Raw genomic sequence first — 16,686 nt, forward strand, 5'->3', positions numbered from 1 at the left:
CTTTGAGAAAGAGAAGATACTGGACGAGTTATTTATGCGATCTATTTTCACGCAAGTTGTGTTACCTTAGTGGCCTAAAAATATCAGTGAAATTTGATTAGGCACAGCTTGATGCTGTATTACCTATTCGAATATATACGTACTTGCTTCGATATCAATTATCTGGAATTTTAAATGACTGCTTGCTGTTACTATTACAACGATATTATAAAAGCAATTGCTTTGTTAAATACTTAATAAGTATTATTGAAAATTATATTTTGTACACGAAAGTTTAATCTCTTTTCATAAATTATTTATTTTTTGCTATAAATATAATCTTTAATTTTACTATTATACGTAAATACCGTAATAATAAATATCAAATATACAGAGATAAAGATTTTCATAAATTGTAATTTATCTCTTTTTCTCTAAGCAACATTTGTTTTCATTTATATATTATATATACATATATGCAGGTTTGACTGAATTAATTACAGAAAAGTATAATATTTATCTATATTCCTTTCTAAGTCTACTATCGTTGAATATTTTGAATAATTTAAACAAGTAACGTTTGCCATAAGCAAAAATAGCAATGTGAATGTGAAAAGTTATTACATAAAATCACAATCATCACATGTCACGGGTTACGCATTTGACACTGAATATAGTGAAAAAATTAAAAACCGGAAATAAAAAAAGAAAAGAATTTCATTACAAGTTATAGAAAAAATTTTAATTTCACTGAATTAAAGGCTTAATAGCGTATTCGCCATTGGTATCTTAAAATAAATTTAATTGAAAAACAAATATAAAAAAATACAAATTATAACACTCTGTTTAAAATAATGAAGTAATATTAATTATTATCCGAATGAGCTTAATATAATTAATTCTCTCGTGATAAAATTAAAAATTTAATTATACACGTATGTTGTAAAAAGTAAAATTAATACTAATTTTCTTGAAATTTCATCAGAAGGCTTGAAGGAACATTACTTTTCAATTTATGTTGATATTTCGTGATGGACAATAGACCAGTTAATTTATTTCTACAAAAAATTGAAGAAAACGCAAGAAAAGTATTTTCGTCATTGCCTGAAGATAATGGTGGCAATCGCTCACGCCAAAGAAATTGTACTCTGGTTAAAATTAAAGAAGAAGAAACTGGTGATGAAATTCAGGTAAAATACATGTTACTTTTGTGAGTTTATAAGTTTTTCTTCCATTTTGTTCACTATAATTTCGCTATAATTTACTTCTCGAATTTAAATTAATAATATTTGATTTTTGTGAAATTGCACAAAACCATTTCATTGTAAAGCTTAACAAATTTTGTGAGAATAATATTTTTCATACTTCATGAGAAAAGGAAATGAGAACAAATGTTAGTTATTACGTACTTGCAATACAACACTAAATTTTGTATGATATTACGCAAATACCAATAATATAAAATTCAAGTGTAAATATAAAAATTTGAACACTTCGAAAATATAAAAATATGTTTTTAATACAAAATTATATGTTGAATTTATAATAAAGTAACCGTGTTTATTCTTAGAATTATCTCATTGTAAGCATTAAGGCAACGTTAGTTGATCTTATTGCAAAAGTTCGTACATATACAAGTAACTTGAGAGCAATATAATCTATACACTATTAAAATGTAACACAATCCATTGATCCGTATTCCATTATAATTAACGCGAATATTGAATTTCGTTCATTATAATTTCTTTGCGTCAAAACTAATATACCTTTCCACTAGTTTATTTTAACACTGGAATAATTATTAATAGTAACAATCTTTATTAATATATTTTGTTTTTAACATCAAGCAGGATAATTATTAACAATAATTTATTAAATTACATAATTGCTTATACTTTGTTATATTTTTTCGTTATTCTGTTTTGTTTTTTATATTATTATTTATCATCACAAAATATTTGATGCATAAATTAACTTCGTATCAACTGCATCTAATATTGCTCAAGTATATACACGTGTTTATTGTACAAACGTTTTAGTTGTATAGATACATAGATAACTTTATTTTCCTATCTTTCAGCCTTGAAAAAGGGGTTAGCACGTGGTAGTGCCTACAAAATCAATATATATGTATATATATATATATATAAACAATACTTTAAAGACAATTACAATACTTATATTTTAATTGTAGGTATATTTCATTTAATAATTTAATACATTAGTAAAACTCTGTGTAAGAATTAAAACGCGGATAATTTTACTAAAAAAATAGGACGTTTTTATACTTCATAATTTAGTTTCAGAAATGTATAATTAAATTTTATTTTACAGAATTTTCTATATAATGTTAATGAATGTTCGAGTTTCATATTACTCTTTTCCGCTTAACTTAATAATACATGCACATCGACATTATGGATTTATTAATTTGTATTAAATATTAAACCAGATTTCCTGCCTTTTCGTTAAAATAAAAGAATTATTTTTTTAATAAATATAACGTATACAATTAAATAGGTAAATAACAAAATACAGAAAAATAATTTCACTAGAAGAGAACAAACAATTCTAATATGACTCCGAATAGGACACAGGAATAACCATAGAGATATGTATAAAAATAGAGCACGCGATTTATATGTCACCGTGTATCATGCCGTGCGATATGGGAATAGAAAGAAAACGCAACGTAGAGGCCCTGTTTGTCCTTATGTAATCCAATATGCACACTGACACCGTTCGTTGACATCGATGTTACATATTTACTGTAAGAATGTGTATGTGTCATTAGACAAGGACAATGCAGCGTTCTCTTTTTATTCTTATATCGCTTTTTTAGCTCACTCACGCTCTATCTTTATATTTCAACGAGAATAACATCATTATACTTGACTTAATGGAACAAAAAAATCCGCAAATTCCCCAACAGGTGAAACCATATACTACACATCACCTGCAATCGAACATATAATTATCCACTACAGGAGATATAGAAATCAAAGAAGAATACTAGGAGATAACATAAACATGAAAGAAATGCTAACTATCCCTAACAATACAAAGAAGACAATAGAATTCGTCAAACAACAAATCTAATAAACGAAATCTAAAATATCAAAGTTATCGCTAATAACCACGAGCTGTTAGTGCGACATTAAAACCTGCACCAGTCTGCACTTAAAAAAGATTACATTACAACACATTAGATACAATTAGATTAGATTAGAATTGATTATATACTGCTTAATACATAATATATAGGATATTTAACATAATATAGACGCGTTATATTTTTAAGACAATTAGAGATAAGAAAAAGGTATGATACTTCTGAAAAAGTCACAATATAAATTAATAGAAAGTATTTTTGTATTTAAACAATGATGAAATATCACTCATATTTTATACATTATTACAGGAATATGCAGCAACTGCAATGAGTGAATTATTAGGATGGTATGGCTATGATAAAGTGGATAGTGGCTATACAAAAAGTTTAAACCTGGATCATTTTACATCTATATCTGATGCAAAAAACCAAGCACTTCAAACTGATCAAGATATTGTTTCAAACAAACTAAGATTAAAATCGCCAGTAGTGAATACATCTGATTCAATTTTTGAAGTTTCCAATGTACCACTGTCTTATTCTAATAACAACTTAATGTCTGTGAATAGACAATTAATTTCATCCCCCTTATCATTAAAACCAGTATCTTTTGGTACTACATCTAAATTTCCATATGAAAGTTATTCAAGTTCTATTTACCCAGGTAAAGTATAAAATATGTATTATGTACATAATATAAATTACATATGAATTCGTTATAATTTTTAGTATTTTTATAGATAATGTATCTTGTTCTTGGTGTGGTAAAATCGTTCAAATATTTGAATTAGAAAGATCCAATTCCTTTTCTTATAATATGATGGATGCTTTAGGATACTTTTGTAGTGAAAATTGTTTCGCAGCTAGTAGAAGAGCAATTTTTAAACAAGCAAAAACATGTGACTGGTGCAGACATATACGAAATCCAATTAGTTACGTTGATCTTCAAGTATGTAAATTAAAAGTAGAATACTAAATAATTAAAAGTAACTTATCTTCACCATTTTATTTTTAATTAAAAATGCTATACTGTACTATAATATAATTTGATGTATTAGAGAATTACTAATCTTTTCCCTTTTTTCAGGATGGTAAAAGTCAGCTTCAATTTTGTAGCAATAAATGTTTGAATCAGTACAAAATGAATATTTTTTGCCATGAAACACAAACTCATTTAATGCTTCAAGGTTTAAATAATGTTCCTTTTCATGATACAGAGAAGAGTGGTTTAATAACACCAGAACTATGGTTTCGAAGTTGTCAATCACCATTAAATAGTCCTGCAGAGAATACATATTTAGTTGATACACATTTGACTCATGGTTTATCATCACCGCTTTGTGAGAACAGATCAATAGAAACAGAAGAAATTGATAATGAAAAATCAGTAGACCCACATAAAAAATGGCCCGGTAAAATCAATTCAGTGTGCACGAAGAAATGTACAAAATCCAATAATTGCAATAAACATAAAAAGAATTTTTATACAGAAATTAATGAACATGATAAAGAACAATCTTTAGTAAATGAGAAAAGCAAATGTTGCCATTCCATGATTAATCAAACAAATTGTAAAGAAAATTATTTAAGAAAAAATAATTTGAATTGTAAGGACTTCAAACAGGAATATGCGATGGATACCATGAATAATTCACATAGCCCTAAAGATAGCAACACATATTTAGAAAGGAACATACATGTAAAAAACATCAGAAATTTACAAGAAAAAGGATATGACACTCCAACAGAAAATATATTACAATCATCATCTTGGTTTTCAAACTCAACTTCACCTATAATGCATCATGAAATTCCATCTTTGTCTAAATCTTGCATAAATGAACCTAACCAAATAAGATATCAGAATCAGACCAATGTATTTTCAAGAAGTTCATCAGTTAAACAATCCAATCCAACTGAATTATTTCATTCATTACCTCCTACAACACTTCTGCCCCCTGTTACAGTTCTTGTACCATATCCTCTACCTATACCTATACCAATTCCTATACCTATTCCAGTTCCTATATCAACAGCAATTTTTAATAAATTAGTGACTGATAAAGAAGATTCCATAAATATAAAAGATTCAAATTGTAAAAATGTGGAATGTAAAAATTCAATAGAAAATAAATATTCCGTTTTTGATAAGCCACAGATTAAAACAACGAACTTATCAACAGCAGAAGACTCACAGCAAGTAAAATTAGATAAGTTTTCTTTTTCATCATCATCTCTGAAAACTAATACTGAAATCAATGATACTTCACACCAGTTACAACAGAATAAAAAACTTTTAAGAAAAAGAAAACGCTCGAATAAAATCATTAATCATGAACATGAAAAAATTCAGTTAAAAAAAAGGAATAACTTTATAGCAACTTAAAAGACAATTTATAAAAAGATATTTTTTAATAAAATGTATATATTATACAGAATATTTTTTATTTATAATTAATAACTTTAAAGCAATATAAGTAATCATATTAGTAGATAAAAATTCTTTTTTCACTGATTATAATAATTTCTGTAGTAATTAACAGCAGCTTTGAATAATGAAGAATTTTTCACAATTCACAGTTTCTATTAATATTTTACTTTAATAACTAACTTAATTAAATAAAAACAATACACAAACAAGTAATTATTTTGTCCTATAGTATTTAAATATACGTAAATACATCATTTTTTAACAATGAATAGAATATATGGCATATGTTTTAATATTTCTTTACACAACTTTTTGGAATTATTTCCTTTCAAATCTATTATAATATATCAAAAGAAAATTTATGATTTGAATATATTTCATTAAAATATTTTATAGCTTACGTTTATTATAATATATCTTGTAATTGAAATATACTATTTTTTTATATGTTTGTACGATATACATATAAATAAAAAATAGAGAGGTTTATCAGTATAGAATATACAGGAGCTAATTAATTACCGAATTAATAGTTAAATAGTTAGATAAAAGGAGTGTGTATCGGAAATTAAGGATGTATGATCAAGAGTGCAAGAAAAATAAAAGTAACTACCGTTGTAAATCGAGCCCCTTTCATGGCCAGAAGGCTGAAAGATAAGTTGTTATTATTATTATTATTATTATTATTATTATTATTATTATTATTATTATTAATTACATCGTTGCTTATGATGGCAACTTTTTGCCGAAGAACATTATTAGAGACATTATTGAGCGGATCTTCTTAAATCATTTGCAACGAAAATTGCAAAACTATCCGACCATTGGTATATGAATTTCTAATATGTATATATATGTATGTATATATTGATAAAATAGTATATAGTCTGTCCAACGATATGAGGTAGTGAACGTAAACAAAATTTGATTGCTACCAATAGTTGTAGTCTCAGTAATTGAATTTTGTTTATGTTTATTATCTCGTCTCGCTGGATAGACTATACCACGATCGTACATGCAAGTCTTGAAACTGCCGTGCTGAGGAATCCACGGTTGTACATGCAGATCTTGAAATTTCCGTGGTGAGGGATGTCACGATTATGTGGCGACTTGCGCTTCTCAAAATCGCCACCAACGGCGCTACCACAGAGTAGTCAGTACAATAGAAGACACAAGATCATCATTTTGCTCCCTCTTAAGCCAATTTTAACTATAAATGGAATTGTTTATGCATAAATAATGCATACCTACTTATGAAGCACTATAAAAATTATAAGGAATTTGCTTGAATTCTACCACGCATTACTTGGTTGAAATTGTTTTGACTACTCGACATTAGCGTCCGGTGTATGATGAACAATATAAAAAATTTTCTATCCTCAAATTTGGAACTACTCTTACTTACGATGTAAAATCTATTACACTGTGTTCCCACCACAGGAGTTTCCAGGCCTGTGCATGTGACCGTGGTCTATACCTACTTATTATGGGACTATACACACATACACATAACATGTGATGTACTACCTAGCGCTACCTTACTGTTTAGACAAGATGTATTACATCAGTCATGTGGTACATGTGATATTTAAACTGTGAAATGAAAATATGAAACATTTTTTGTGTTGTATGTATTGTATATTTTAAAACATAATTGAATATGGTGTCATATTCATCAATTAATTTAGTAGATTCAATAATCGACGAGGTGGCATTAGAAGGTTTGGATGGTATTACTATAGAAGGTTAGTATAAATATTAATATTTACTATAATATATGTACATAATCTTTTTATTTTGTGAAAGTAAAAAATTCTCGGATAATATATACATATTAATTTAGTGTTTTTATATTACCCGTCACGTCTAATTTCTAAACTTTCATAAATATTATTTTTTAAATAAAAGTGAGTTATATTTTATTTTAAATAAATAAATTTAATAAATTTATCTTGTAATTTATAACTTTTTTCATTTCAGCACTATGGTTACGTTTAGCTCATCGACTTCACAATTCTTTACCATTCCCAAGACCATTTATGACTCAGATATGGTCAATATGCATGCTGATCAGAGAATTTTCATTTTACAAATTAGAAACTCCAAGGGAACCACTTGTAATTTTCGATCGCTATCAGTTTGTGGATCCTGATTTAGGTATCATATTGGAACCAGTAGGTATCTTGACCAAAATTTGAATAAACTAGTAAATTATCAGACTTGTAAGAAATTATACATTTGAATAGGAAACTGTACCTCCAGATATTTATCCACATTGTCCTGTGAATGATGTTGCAAATGGTATTAAAGGATCTTGTTCTACTTATAATACTCGGGAAGATATCACAGGACTTGTAAGAAACCTTAGCTTAGAAGAAGTTACTAAAAGATATGGACAAAAGTTAGTTATTGTTGCATCACAATGTGCTAGAAATCATGCCCTAATGGGGGACGAAATATCTCCAATACTTGAATTAAATGTAAAACAGTATTGTTTTCTAGAAAGAGTAGGTAGATCACGATATCATGGCGAAGTTACTCAGGGAAAACTTAGTCTCAGTGCACTAAAAGAAGATTCTAAAAGCTTATTTTATATTCGAAAATTTTTACTACGTTATAAGCTAATAACGAAACAAATACATCATCAGAAAAGTGATAATTATGGTTGTAATGGAAGTCTGTTACATCTTCCAAGGTTTTTTGTTGAAAGAAAACCAAAAATGATTTTCTTGGCAGAAGAAGTTATCAAAATTCTTAAATCAAAACCCAATTATGTTGCAGAATATGATGAAATAAAACGTAAACTGCAAATTGAAAAAGCATTAAGCAAATTGTTTAAAACTTCATTTTTCCAAAAAGTTGTGAAAACAGATATTAAAATACCATATAGAACTTTATATCCTACAGCATCACCAGAAGAATGGCAGCAGAAAAATGATTCTACAAAGGAGAAGAAAATTAAAGTAGCACAGTTATTACTGCCAAATATTAATATCCTTGAAGCATGGAATAAAGATGAAATACAAGATGAAGATGAATCTCAAGAGATAAATATTTCAAATCATAGATATGGTGTGCCATATTTGAAACAAGCAAATACAATAATTGAAGATAACAGAATTGATGGTGTATGCCAAGGAAGTTTGGCTAAAATAATGGGATTAACGAAATTACAGTCACGGACGATTTTGCGAAACATAGTTAAAACGAATATTGTTGCTACTTATATGAGTGACATTGGTAGACAAAGGCTTGCAAAATATGTATCGAAAAGGTATGAGAAAGCTAGTAAGCTAAGTAAACAGTTTGAGAAAGAAATGCATAAAATTAAAGAACTTACAAAGCAAATTACGACTGAAAATGATAGCTTGGAAAAAACTAAAACGATTATAAAGCAAGAAGAAAATACTGTTATTAATGATGAAAAGGAGAGCGTAGAAAAGGTGGTTGAATCTGATACTGTTGATAAGGATGACCTACCAGAAAAAAGGTCGTACACTGAAAGAGTAGAATTACAAAAAACGTTTTATGTTGTTAATCGTATATTATATAAATATCATATAACAAAACGCCCAAATAGATATAAATGCATTTTCTCTAACTACTTATTGGATAAAATTAATAAAGTTCAAATAAAAAAAGAAAATTCATACTCTAATAATATGTTACTACAAATTTCTGAATTATCAAAGAATGAAAAGACAGTAGCTGCATATAAAAATATAAAAGTTGACATAAAAGTTTTTAAATCAAAAGATGAAGAAAAACCAGAAAATGAAATATATGGATTTATGGAAGATATACAAAATAGTGAGAAGAAAAGTGTGACAAATATTACATATAGAATATTGCGAAGAGCTAATATGATTATGGAATCAGTTAAAAAGCATAGAATCATTGATGATACGACAAAGTTAATGAAGGTAATATAATATAATTATGTAATATGTTTGTTTTTTAGTCATTTTTATTAATCGCATCTTATTTAATTTTAGATGATATATGAGGAAGAAGATAAAGAAGGGTATGATGTAAAAATCGATAAAAAATCGTTAATAAGATTGCTACAAAAGCTTGCAAAAGATAATTTAGTGAAATATATAAAAATAACTCTGAGTGGAAATGGTAAAGAGAAACATTTAACATATATATGTGATCCAAACATTGATGTTAATAGTACCATTATTCAGTCAACCGTGGAACAAGCAAAATTGAAATTCTTTTTCATGACTTCTCAAAAACCTAGATCGTCTCTGAAACACACAGAAAATACAACAAAATTTGTATTAAACAAAGATGTTGATGATGCATATAAATTTGAAACTGATCAATCTCCATTTCAACAATCTACAATACCAACAAGATCTAAATGTAATTCTAGAATATCAAGAAAATACGGATATAGTCCGAAATTTCTTCGTATGAAAGCATTACATATCTTTTTATTTTATTTGGTTTATGAACATCCTGGTGATCAAACTCTTTCAAAAGCAGAACAAATACAAATTTTACGAGATAATGATTTTAACATTACAGAAGAGTTAACAGAGGAATTTAATACAATTTATACTAAAGATGTTAGCTGGAAAATGTTTGTTCCGCCTTTGCCACAATATAATGGTTGGCCTCGAGGATGGACATTAATGTGTGACTTTCTTTTACGACTTCCTTTATCGATATTCTTGAAGATTCATTACGTTTCATTTACAATACCAGAAATGGACAAATATATAAATCATCCTATTCGGAAACATTATTTAGTTAGAGATTTACCAGTTGATATTCGAAATTCTTTGTTCTATGCACGGAAGTATGTATTCCATATTCATGAAACTGTAACAAGATTATGTTATATTGGATTGGTACAGTTTGGACCACAAAAATTAAAAGATAAGGATCAAGTATTTATTTATGTGAATCGTCGTACTGAATTAATGGATACGACATCTTCTGCTCCTAGTTATCATGTAATTGAAGATAAACAGTATCTCATAATGAAATATAACTTTACCGGAATTCAGGTAGTTGAGAAATACTGGTATGATATGTGGAATACATGTATGAACACGCCTTTAGGCGGACGACTTGTTGTTGAAGGAAAAGATATAGTATTAGAGGATTTGAATAAGAAAGTTGATATGATTCAATCAGTGGTAGCTCGGTCTCCAGAAGAAGCTGTCAAATTTGATACTGGCAAAGTACCTGGAGATCGCAAAGGTGCTGCTGGAACAGATTCAGCGTGTTGTGCTTATCTTAAAAGAAATTGGAATTGGGGTTTCTCTAGTTTTGAAGTCCAGCAGAAAAGGAAACAGCAGAATATAGTTTATGAAAGAGACTTGTATCTTTCTAAAATAAAGGCAAAACCTTTTAGATTTACTGAATTTTCTGGTTTAAAAACAGTATCTGGGCCTCCTTCTTTAAGTGCAACAGAATTCAAAAAGAAGGTACAAACTAAAAATAATGAAAATTTGGATCAGCAGAACAAATATGAAGCGTTGACGTCCCAGCGAAGCACGAAGCAAAAATCTTATGTTAGAAGAGTACAGCCTCGTAAATGTAGTAGTAAAAGACGAACAAAGTATGACGAGGTTGATTATCGAGCATTACAACGGATGCACAAATTACGAGTAAACTGGAAACCATACGAGGATAAGATTTTGCTTGTTTGTAAGGTCGCTATGATATATTTTTGTCCAAATCCACGTAAACAAGTAATAACATTTTCTACAGTAAGAGACGTGCTACGGTCATATTCATACAGTTCACATAACAAAACGTCAAAAGCTTGTCAACGACGACTTTTATATATGCTCAGACAACAACGAAACGTTAATACTGTTGCTTTAGGTGTTGAAGAACTCAAACAGAATTTTTTCCTTAAAAAGCGGTTTGGTGGTATTGTGAATAAACTCAAAGAAGGACATAAAAGCTCACCTGAATATGAGAAGCAAGTTACAGAGGCGTTCAAATCACTTGTAGCCTACATTGCAAAGAAGTATTATGATATTTCAGATGTTGGATCTAAAGAACCACTGCCTGTACCAAAAACAGTGCAAGAATTTAATTTATTTTACAAAGTTGTACATCCTACAAAACCATTCCATAATCGTGGTTTCACAAAAGATATTCAAAATATCAATGACATACACTCTGCAGTCGTAAATTCTGTCATTAATAGTTCCATGTGTTGTGGAAAAGATAGAAGATCCTGGACATATCAACTATTTAAAATATATCAACAATATCCTGACATGTTGTTAAGAAATGCTTTGACAAAAATTCATAGTGATCAAATGGTTACTATTAAAAAGAATCACTTGCCTAATATAAGAAAACATGGCAATTATATGCCGATGAGTAGTTCTCAGTATCAATTAAGTAATACTTATATATATAAATTTCATACTAAATGGCCATATGCTTTATTCAAAGAATCATATGATGTTTTCTATAAACTTAGTAATTGGTATTGTCATAATGAAATGAATGATCAAAACAAAACATCAGATAATTTTAGTGGCGTCGAAATATCCTCGATTACTGGTGGTTTAATAGGAGCGATACATGATTATATTGTACAAGATCAAATAGATTTTGATATTGAAATACCTGATCAAGTTATAATGCTTGATCCTAGATTAAAAGAAAAAGATGAAACATACTTTAGAATAGCTAAACGATATCAAGATATATTAGTTAATTTAGATAATTTGAAATTTATAAAAGAATTTTCTTTGCAAAACAATGGTGCAATGATTGATCTTGAAAAGCATGACGACAAAAGCTTTGATTCCCATACTGCTACTTTACATTATAATAATGATGTACATAATGTTGATGGAAAATCAGATAAAGATGGTTTCTCGGATTTAGATACAGAGAAGAACACACATCTACAAGAATTTGAAGGTGAAAAAACAAATTTCGAAGATCCGAAACCTTTTACTGATTGTGACGAAATAAATTTCAATACTGATGAGGAGAACGGCCGTAATGTAATTGATGATAAACAAAATATAATTAAATTTCAAGATGAAATTAAAATTGTCTTAAACAAAGACGATGTCGAGCGTTTAACACTTTGTGATGACGATTCAATAATGGAAACAGAAGAAGATAAAATATGTACTGTCGATAATCCTAAAATAGATAATGAGGTGCAAGCAAGAGATACTGGCGAAAGTTTATATAAATTGCCTGAAGTTGAAAATGTGATTCACGTACAACATAATCCTGCATTATTATTGGAAAGTACAAGTAGTAAAGATGAAGATAGAATGTTAAATATTGAAAATTCATCTTCATTCCATTTAGACCTACAATTGAATGCCGACAAAGAAAATAAATTAATTACTTCTGAGAGAAAAAGGCGAAGGAATGATAATGAAGATATGTTTGATTTAGGTAAACCTGCTCAAAAGAAGAAAATATTAGATTGTAAAATTGCAGATGTAGAAGAGAATGAAGAAGTATTACGAAGAAATGATGTCATTTTGATTGAAACATCAAATAAAACACAAAATGAAGATTTAAGAGAACATTCCACAAATGAAACAATTGAAATTAATGATGCAAAATCTAGTAACGAACAATATATTTCGAATAATGAACGTGAAATTTCATTACAACCAAAAAAGGGCAGTGGAAATGGTTTTACACTTGTTAGTGATATCCTAAAAAATATTCCAACAGAACAGAGTTGTTTGAATTCATATTGCAAGATTGATGATTCAGATGTACACAAGCGGTACACTCGTATAGCTTTATTGCGAATGAGAGAAGAATTAAGCGAACTCACAGTAGCAGATAGTCATCATGCACATGAATATTTTGTCGTAAATATGTTCAAAGTTTATTATTCTTTACATCGATCAAACTCACAAAAAATTGATAAAACTGAAGCCTTTAAAGATCTATCAATACCCTCAGATCTATTACCTTTAAGATTAAATGCTATAAATGACTTAATACAAGAAATAAATAAATTTGCAGTTTACCCTAAAGATGGTATTTCATATTCTGATTTCAAAAAAAATGTGCCCAATAATTGTTCAATGGATTTGAACAATATGGAAGCAATTTTTAAATTTGTATGCGATAAAAAAGAACTTGGAGCTACTATCCAAGAGTTGATAGTAAGTAAAAATATATCTACATTTTATTTTAAAACAAATAGAATTTGCATCTTAGAAATAAAGTATCTTACATTAGTTAATTATTATCTTATTCATTTTGATAGGATGAATTTGAAGATACATTAGGAGAAAATTTATACCAAATCGTTTCTTTCCTTACCAATAATCATCTATTCCTGCGATCCGGTGTAACTACGGTTCGATATATACATCATCGTTATGCTGATTCTTGGCTAATACATTCATATAAAATAAGCCGTCTTGAAAAAGAATCGCTTATACCAATGCCTAAAGGAACTATATATGTGACAGAATCTGGAGAAGCATTAAACAAAGATAATGATATAAATATGATAGAAGAAACCAAACAAAATCTTACTATACCATTAGAAAATGAATCATCCAAAATTGCTGGTGAAAATATAGCTGAAAAAAATATTCAGCCAGAGACAAAAGACTATAATGAAAATAAAAATGAAGATTCCACTAGAGATACATCTAGTCATAGTGATGAAGAATACAACACAGAGATGAAGAAGAGGATGTCAAGAAAGAGGATTAAATTACTACCTCAGAAAGATAAATCTAAAGCTGTGAAACAGTTAGATTCAAAGTAAATGAAGTTATACAATGAAAGTTAAAATTTATTAAATTCAAACTTATTCTTTCCAATATTTATTTTAAATACAGTCAAGTTATTCAAGATTTTAGAGTAGATGATATTTAAATATGCCTCATTTATGTTTCAGTAACAAGCAAGAAATAAAGGTAGTTATAAAACCATGGATTCGAGTAGATGGTGTTTTAAATCGTAGGGTACTTGATCGTATGTTGGGATCAATTTTGTCATACTGTTTAACACATCCGGGTATATCGTTATCAAAAATACAAAATAGATTTGTCCCTGCTCTGCAACCATATCATACACGAGAATTAGTCGAGGTAAGTTATATCTTTCTTAGTACTCATATATCATTATATAATTTTGCTTTTCTGCTTTCTATGATAAAATTTTTATAATGTTATGTTCATGAGGTAGTTGTGTTGGTTTTATAGTAGAATATTGTTCATATTTATATGTATAATTATGGAAATATTTTATGTAGTTTGTATTTCTATTAAATTTTATAAAATTTATTTCTTTGAGAGATATTTGATATATTCTTTGCAGATATTGATAAAGTTGAGATGCTTGGACAAAATACTCTTGAAAGAACCACGTGTGACATTATTTTCAAAGCCATCACAAATTAAACCAAGTAAGTACTTACTGCTGTTTTAAAAATAATGTTTCTTTAGCTTTACCTCCTTTCAGAGTCATTAAATATGACTGTTTAATGTATTTAAATTATATATTTATATTTTTTATATAGCTTGTTAAAAATGTTTTTAAAATTAAACAATATTTTCATTAGTATATTAAATACAAATTGAATTGATTTATTTATTATTTTTTTCTAGAGATTGTAAATAATGATTGGGCTATTGATGAAGATATTTTCGTTGAACCTACAAATGGAGCAACATTAAAATTCGGAATATTTTTAAGCACTAAAATGTATAGTACAGATTTTATTACATAACTAGCAAAATTAAATTATTGAAGCCTAAAAAACGGATTAGACTGACATATTACACATAGAATTTTTATTTTGTAATAACAACTTTTGTTAATTACTAATTTGTTAATTTGTTGATAATGGAACTCTTATTTCAGTGAAGTTACATCATTGTTTTTTATTTTTCTTTTTAAATATAATAATCATGAAATATTTAAGTATCTAATATTTAAAATAAATAATATATTTAGTATGTAAAATATTATTTATTATGTTGATAGATAAATGATTTTAACATTAAACGTACTTATTTTTTCTAATAAGAAAATTATAAAATACACAGATAAAAGGATCATATTTATTTTAAGATTATATAACATTACATTTCATATTTTTTTAACTCTTTGCATTCAAGAACTTTTTCGTTCGGGCGTAGCAGCTACTCTAAATGATTTAGTGTATACGTGACGCGTGTCTTACAGCTAGTGTAAAATGATTTTATATAGAAATTAACTTACAAAGCATTATATTCTAATAATTTATCTATATTTACATCTTCGAAAATATGATTTTGTAATATTAATTTCTGTATTTTTTTGTATGATAATTTATAAAGCATTCACCAAGATTGCATTCTTGAATATAACTGATCTCATTTTTCAACAGCTAATTTTTCTAAGCTATATTACTTTTGCCATGGTCGTTGAATCCGATCTAACGTTGAAGACGTTGTCCGAACAATAGTTTTGGAGGGATTTGAGATTAAATATTTTATCTCCACTTTAAAATCTAGCACTTTACACTTCCTAACAAAGAACATAAAGAGCTAAGGAATCAATTTAGAACCAATGTTGCACTCTCATCAATTGGAAATGTCGAAATCTAGCATAAACAGGGACTGTCGCCTCTCACTCGCCACAGGAATTGCATTACGGAACGCCGTGGCGACTGAGAGTCGCTTCTCGAGTGCAAAGGGTTTTAAATGTAATTAAATTATATAATGTAATATATATTTTATGTTATGTTATGTATTAGGTATATTAATACATGTATATAACAAATTCAAAACTAGCAATAATATTAAAGATTAATAAAAATACAAAATATCTATAAAATATGTAATTTTAATAACCAGTCAATAATTGTACACCAGTAGCCATATTTTCATATTATGTAATAAAATCACAAAAGAATTTAATCAATACATAAATTAAGATTAACATAACAGGTACTTATATAAACGAATTATTCTGAATAAAAAATATTTTCTCGATTTTCATTAGAAAATATAATCGGGAGGTAATGTGATAATTATGATATAATATTTGCTATATTGAAAAATATTTATATTAATCATGTAAATATATTTTTATCTCAAATTTTAATTGTGGAAATTTTTTAATAATAAATATATCACTTTTTGGTGTAATAACATTATTAACAATAATGTACTTATATAGACTTACATGA

The 16,686-nt window shown here is 27.8% G+C and overlaps 2 protein-coding genes across 2 annotated transcripts; both read left to right on the plus strand.

Moving 5' to 3' along the window:
- The first annotated feature begins 1,010 nt into the window (after positions 1-1,010).
- Positions 1,011-5,578, plus strand: LOC100650827. Its single transcript, XM_012318411.3, has 4 exons — positions 1,011-1,169; positions 3,401-3,755; positions 3,832-4,040; positions 4,179-5,578. The coding sequence occupies exons 1-4, from the start codon at positions 1,011-1,013 to the stop codon at positions 5,475-5,477; spliced, it is 2,022 nt and encodes a 673-aa protein (XP_012173801.2). The 3' UTR covers positions 5,478-5,578.
- A 1,534-nt stretch (positions 5,579-7,112) lies between these two features.
- LOC100650583 (general transcription factor 3C polypeptide 1) lies at positions 7,113-15,256 on the plus strand. Its single transcript, XM_012318418.3, has 8 exons — positions 7,113-7,267; positions 7,503-7,696; positions 7,769-9,445; positions 9,518-13,657; positions 13,762-14,270; positions 14,407-14,599; positions 14,829-14,916; positions 15,119-15,256. The coding sequence occupies exons 1-8, from the start codon at positions 7,183-7,185 to the stop codon at positions 15,238-15,240; spliced, it is 7,008 nt and encodes a 2,335-aa protein (XP_012173808.2). The 5' UTR covers positions 7,113-7,182; the 3' UTR covers positions 15,241-15,256.
- Positions 15,257-16,686: the final 1,430 nt, after the last annotated feature.

Source organism: Bombus terrestris, chromosome 3 (genome assembly GCF_910591885.1).
Source record: "Bombus terrestris chromosome 3, iyBomTerr1.2, whole genome shotgun sequence".
Lineage (NCBI taxonomy): Eukaryota > Metazoa > Arthropoda > Insecta > Hymenoptera > Apidae > Bombus > Bombus terrestris.

Coding starts and splice junctions, on each gene's coding strand:
- LOC100650827 (XM_012318411.3), top strand. CDS start 1,011: ATGGACAATAGACCAGTTAATTTATTTCTACAAAAAATTGAAGAAAAC. Junction 1,170..3,400: donor AAACTGGTGATGAAATTCAG/GTAAAATACATG, acceptor ACATTATTACAG/GAATATGCAGCAACTGCAAT. Junction 3,756..3,831: donor TTCAAGTTCTATTTACCCAG/GTAAAGTATAAA, acceptor GTATTTTTATAG/ATAATGTATCTTGTTCTTGG.
- LOC100650583 (XM_012318418.3), top strand. CDS start 7,183: ATGGTGTCATATTCATCAATTAATTTAGTAGATTCAATAATCGACGAG. Junction 13,658..13,761: donor CTACTATCCAAGAGTTGATA/GTAAGTAAAAAT, acceptor TCATTTTGATAG/GATGAATTTGAAGATACATT. Junction 14,917..15,118: donor GCCATCACAAATTAAACCAA/GTAAGTACTTAC, acceptor ATTTTTTTCTAG/AGATTGTAAATAATGATTGG.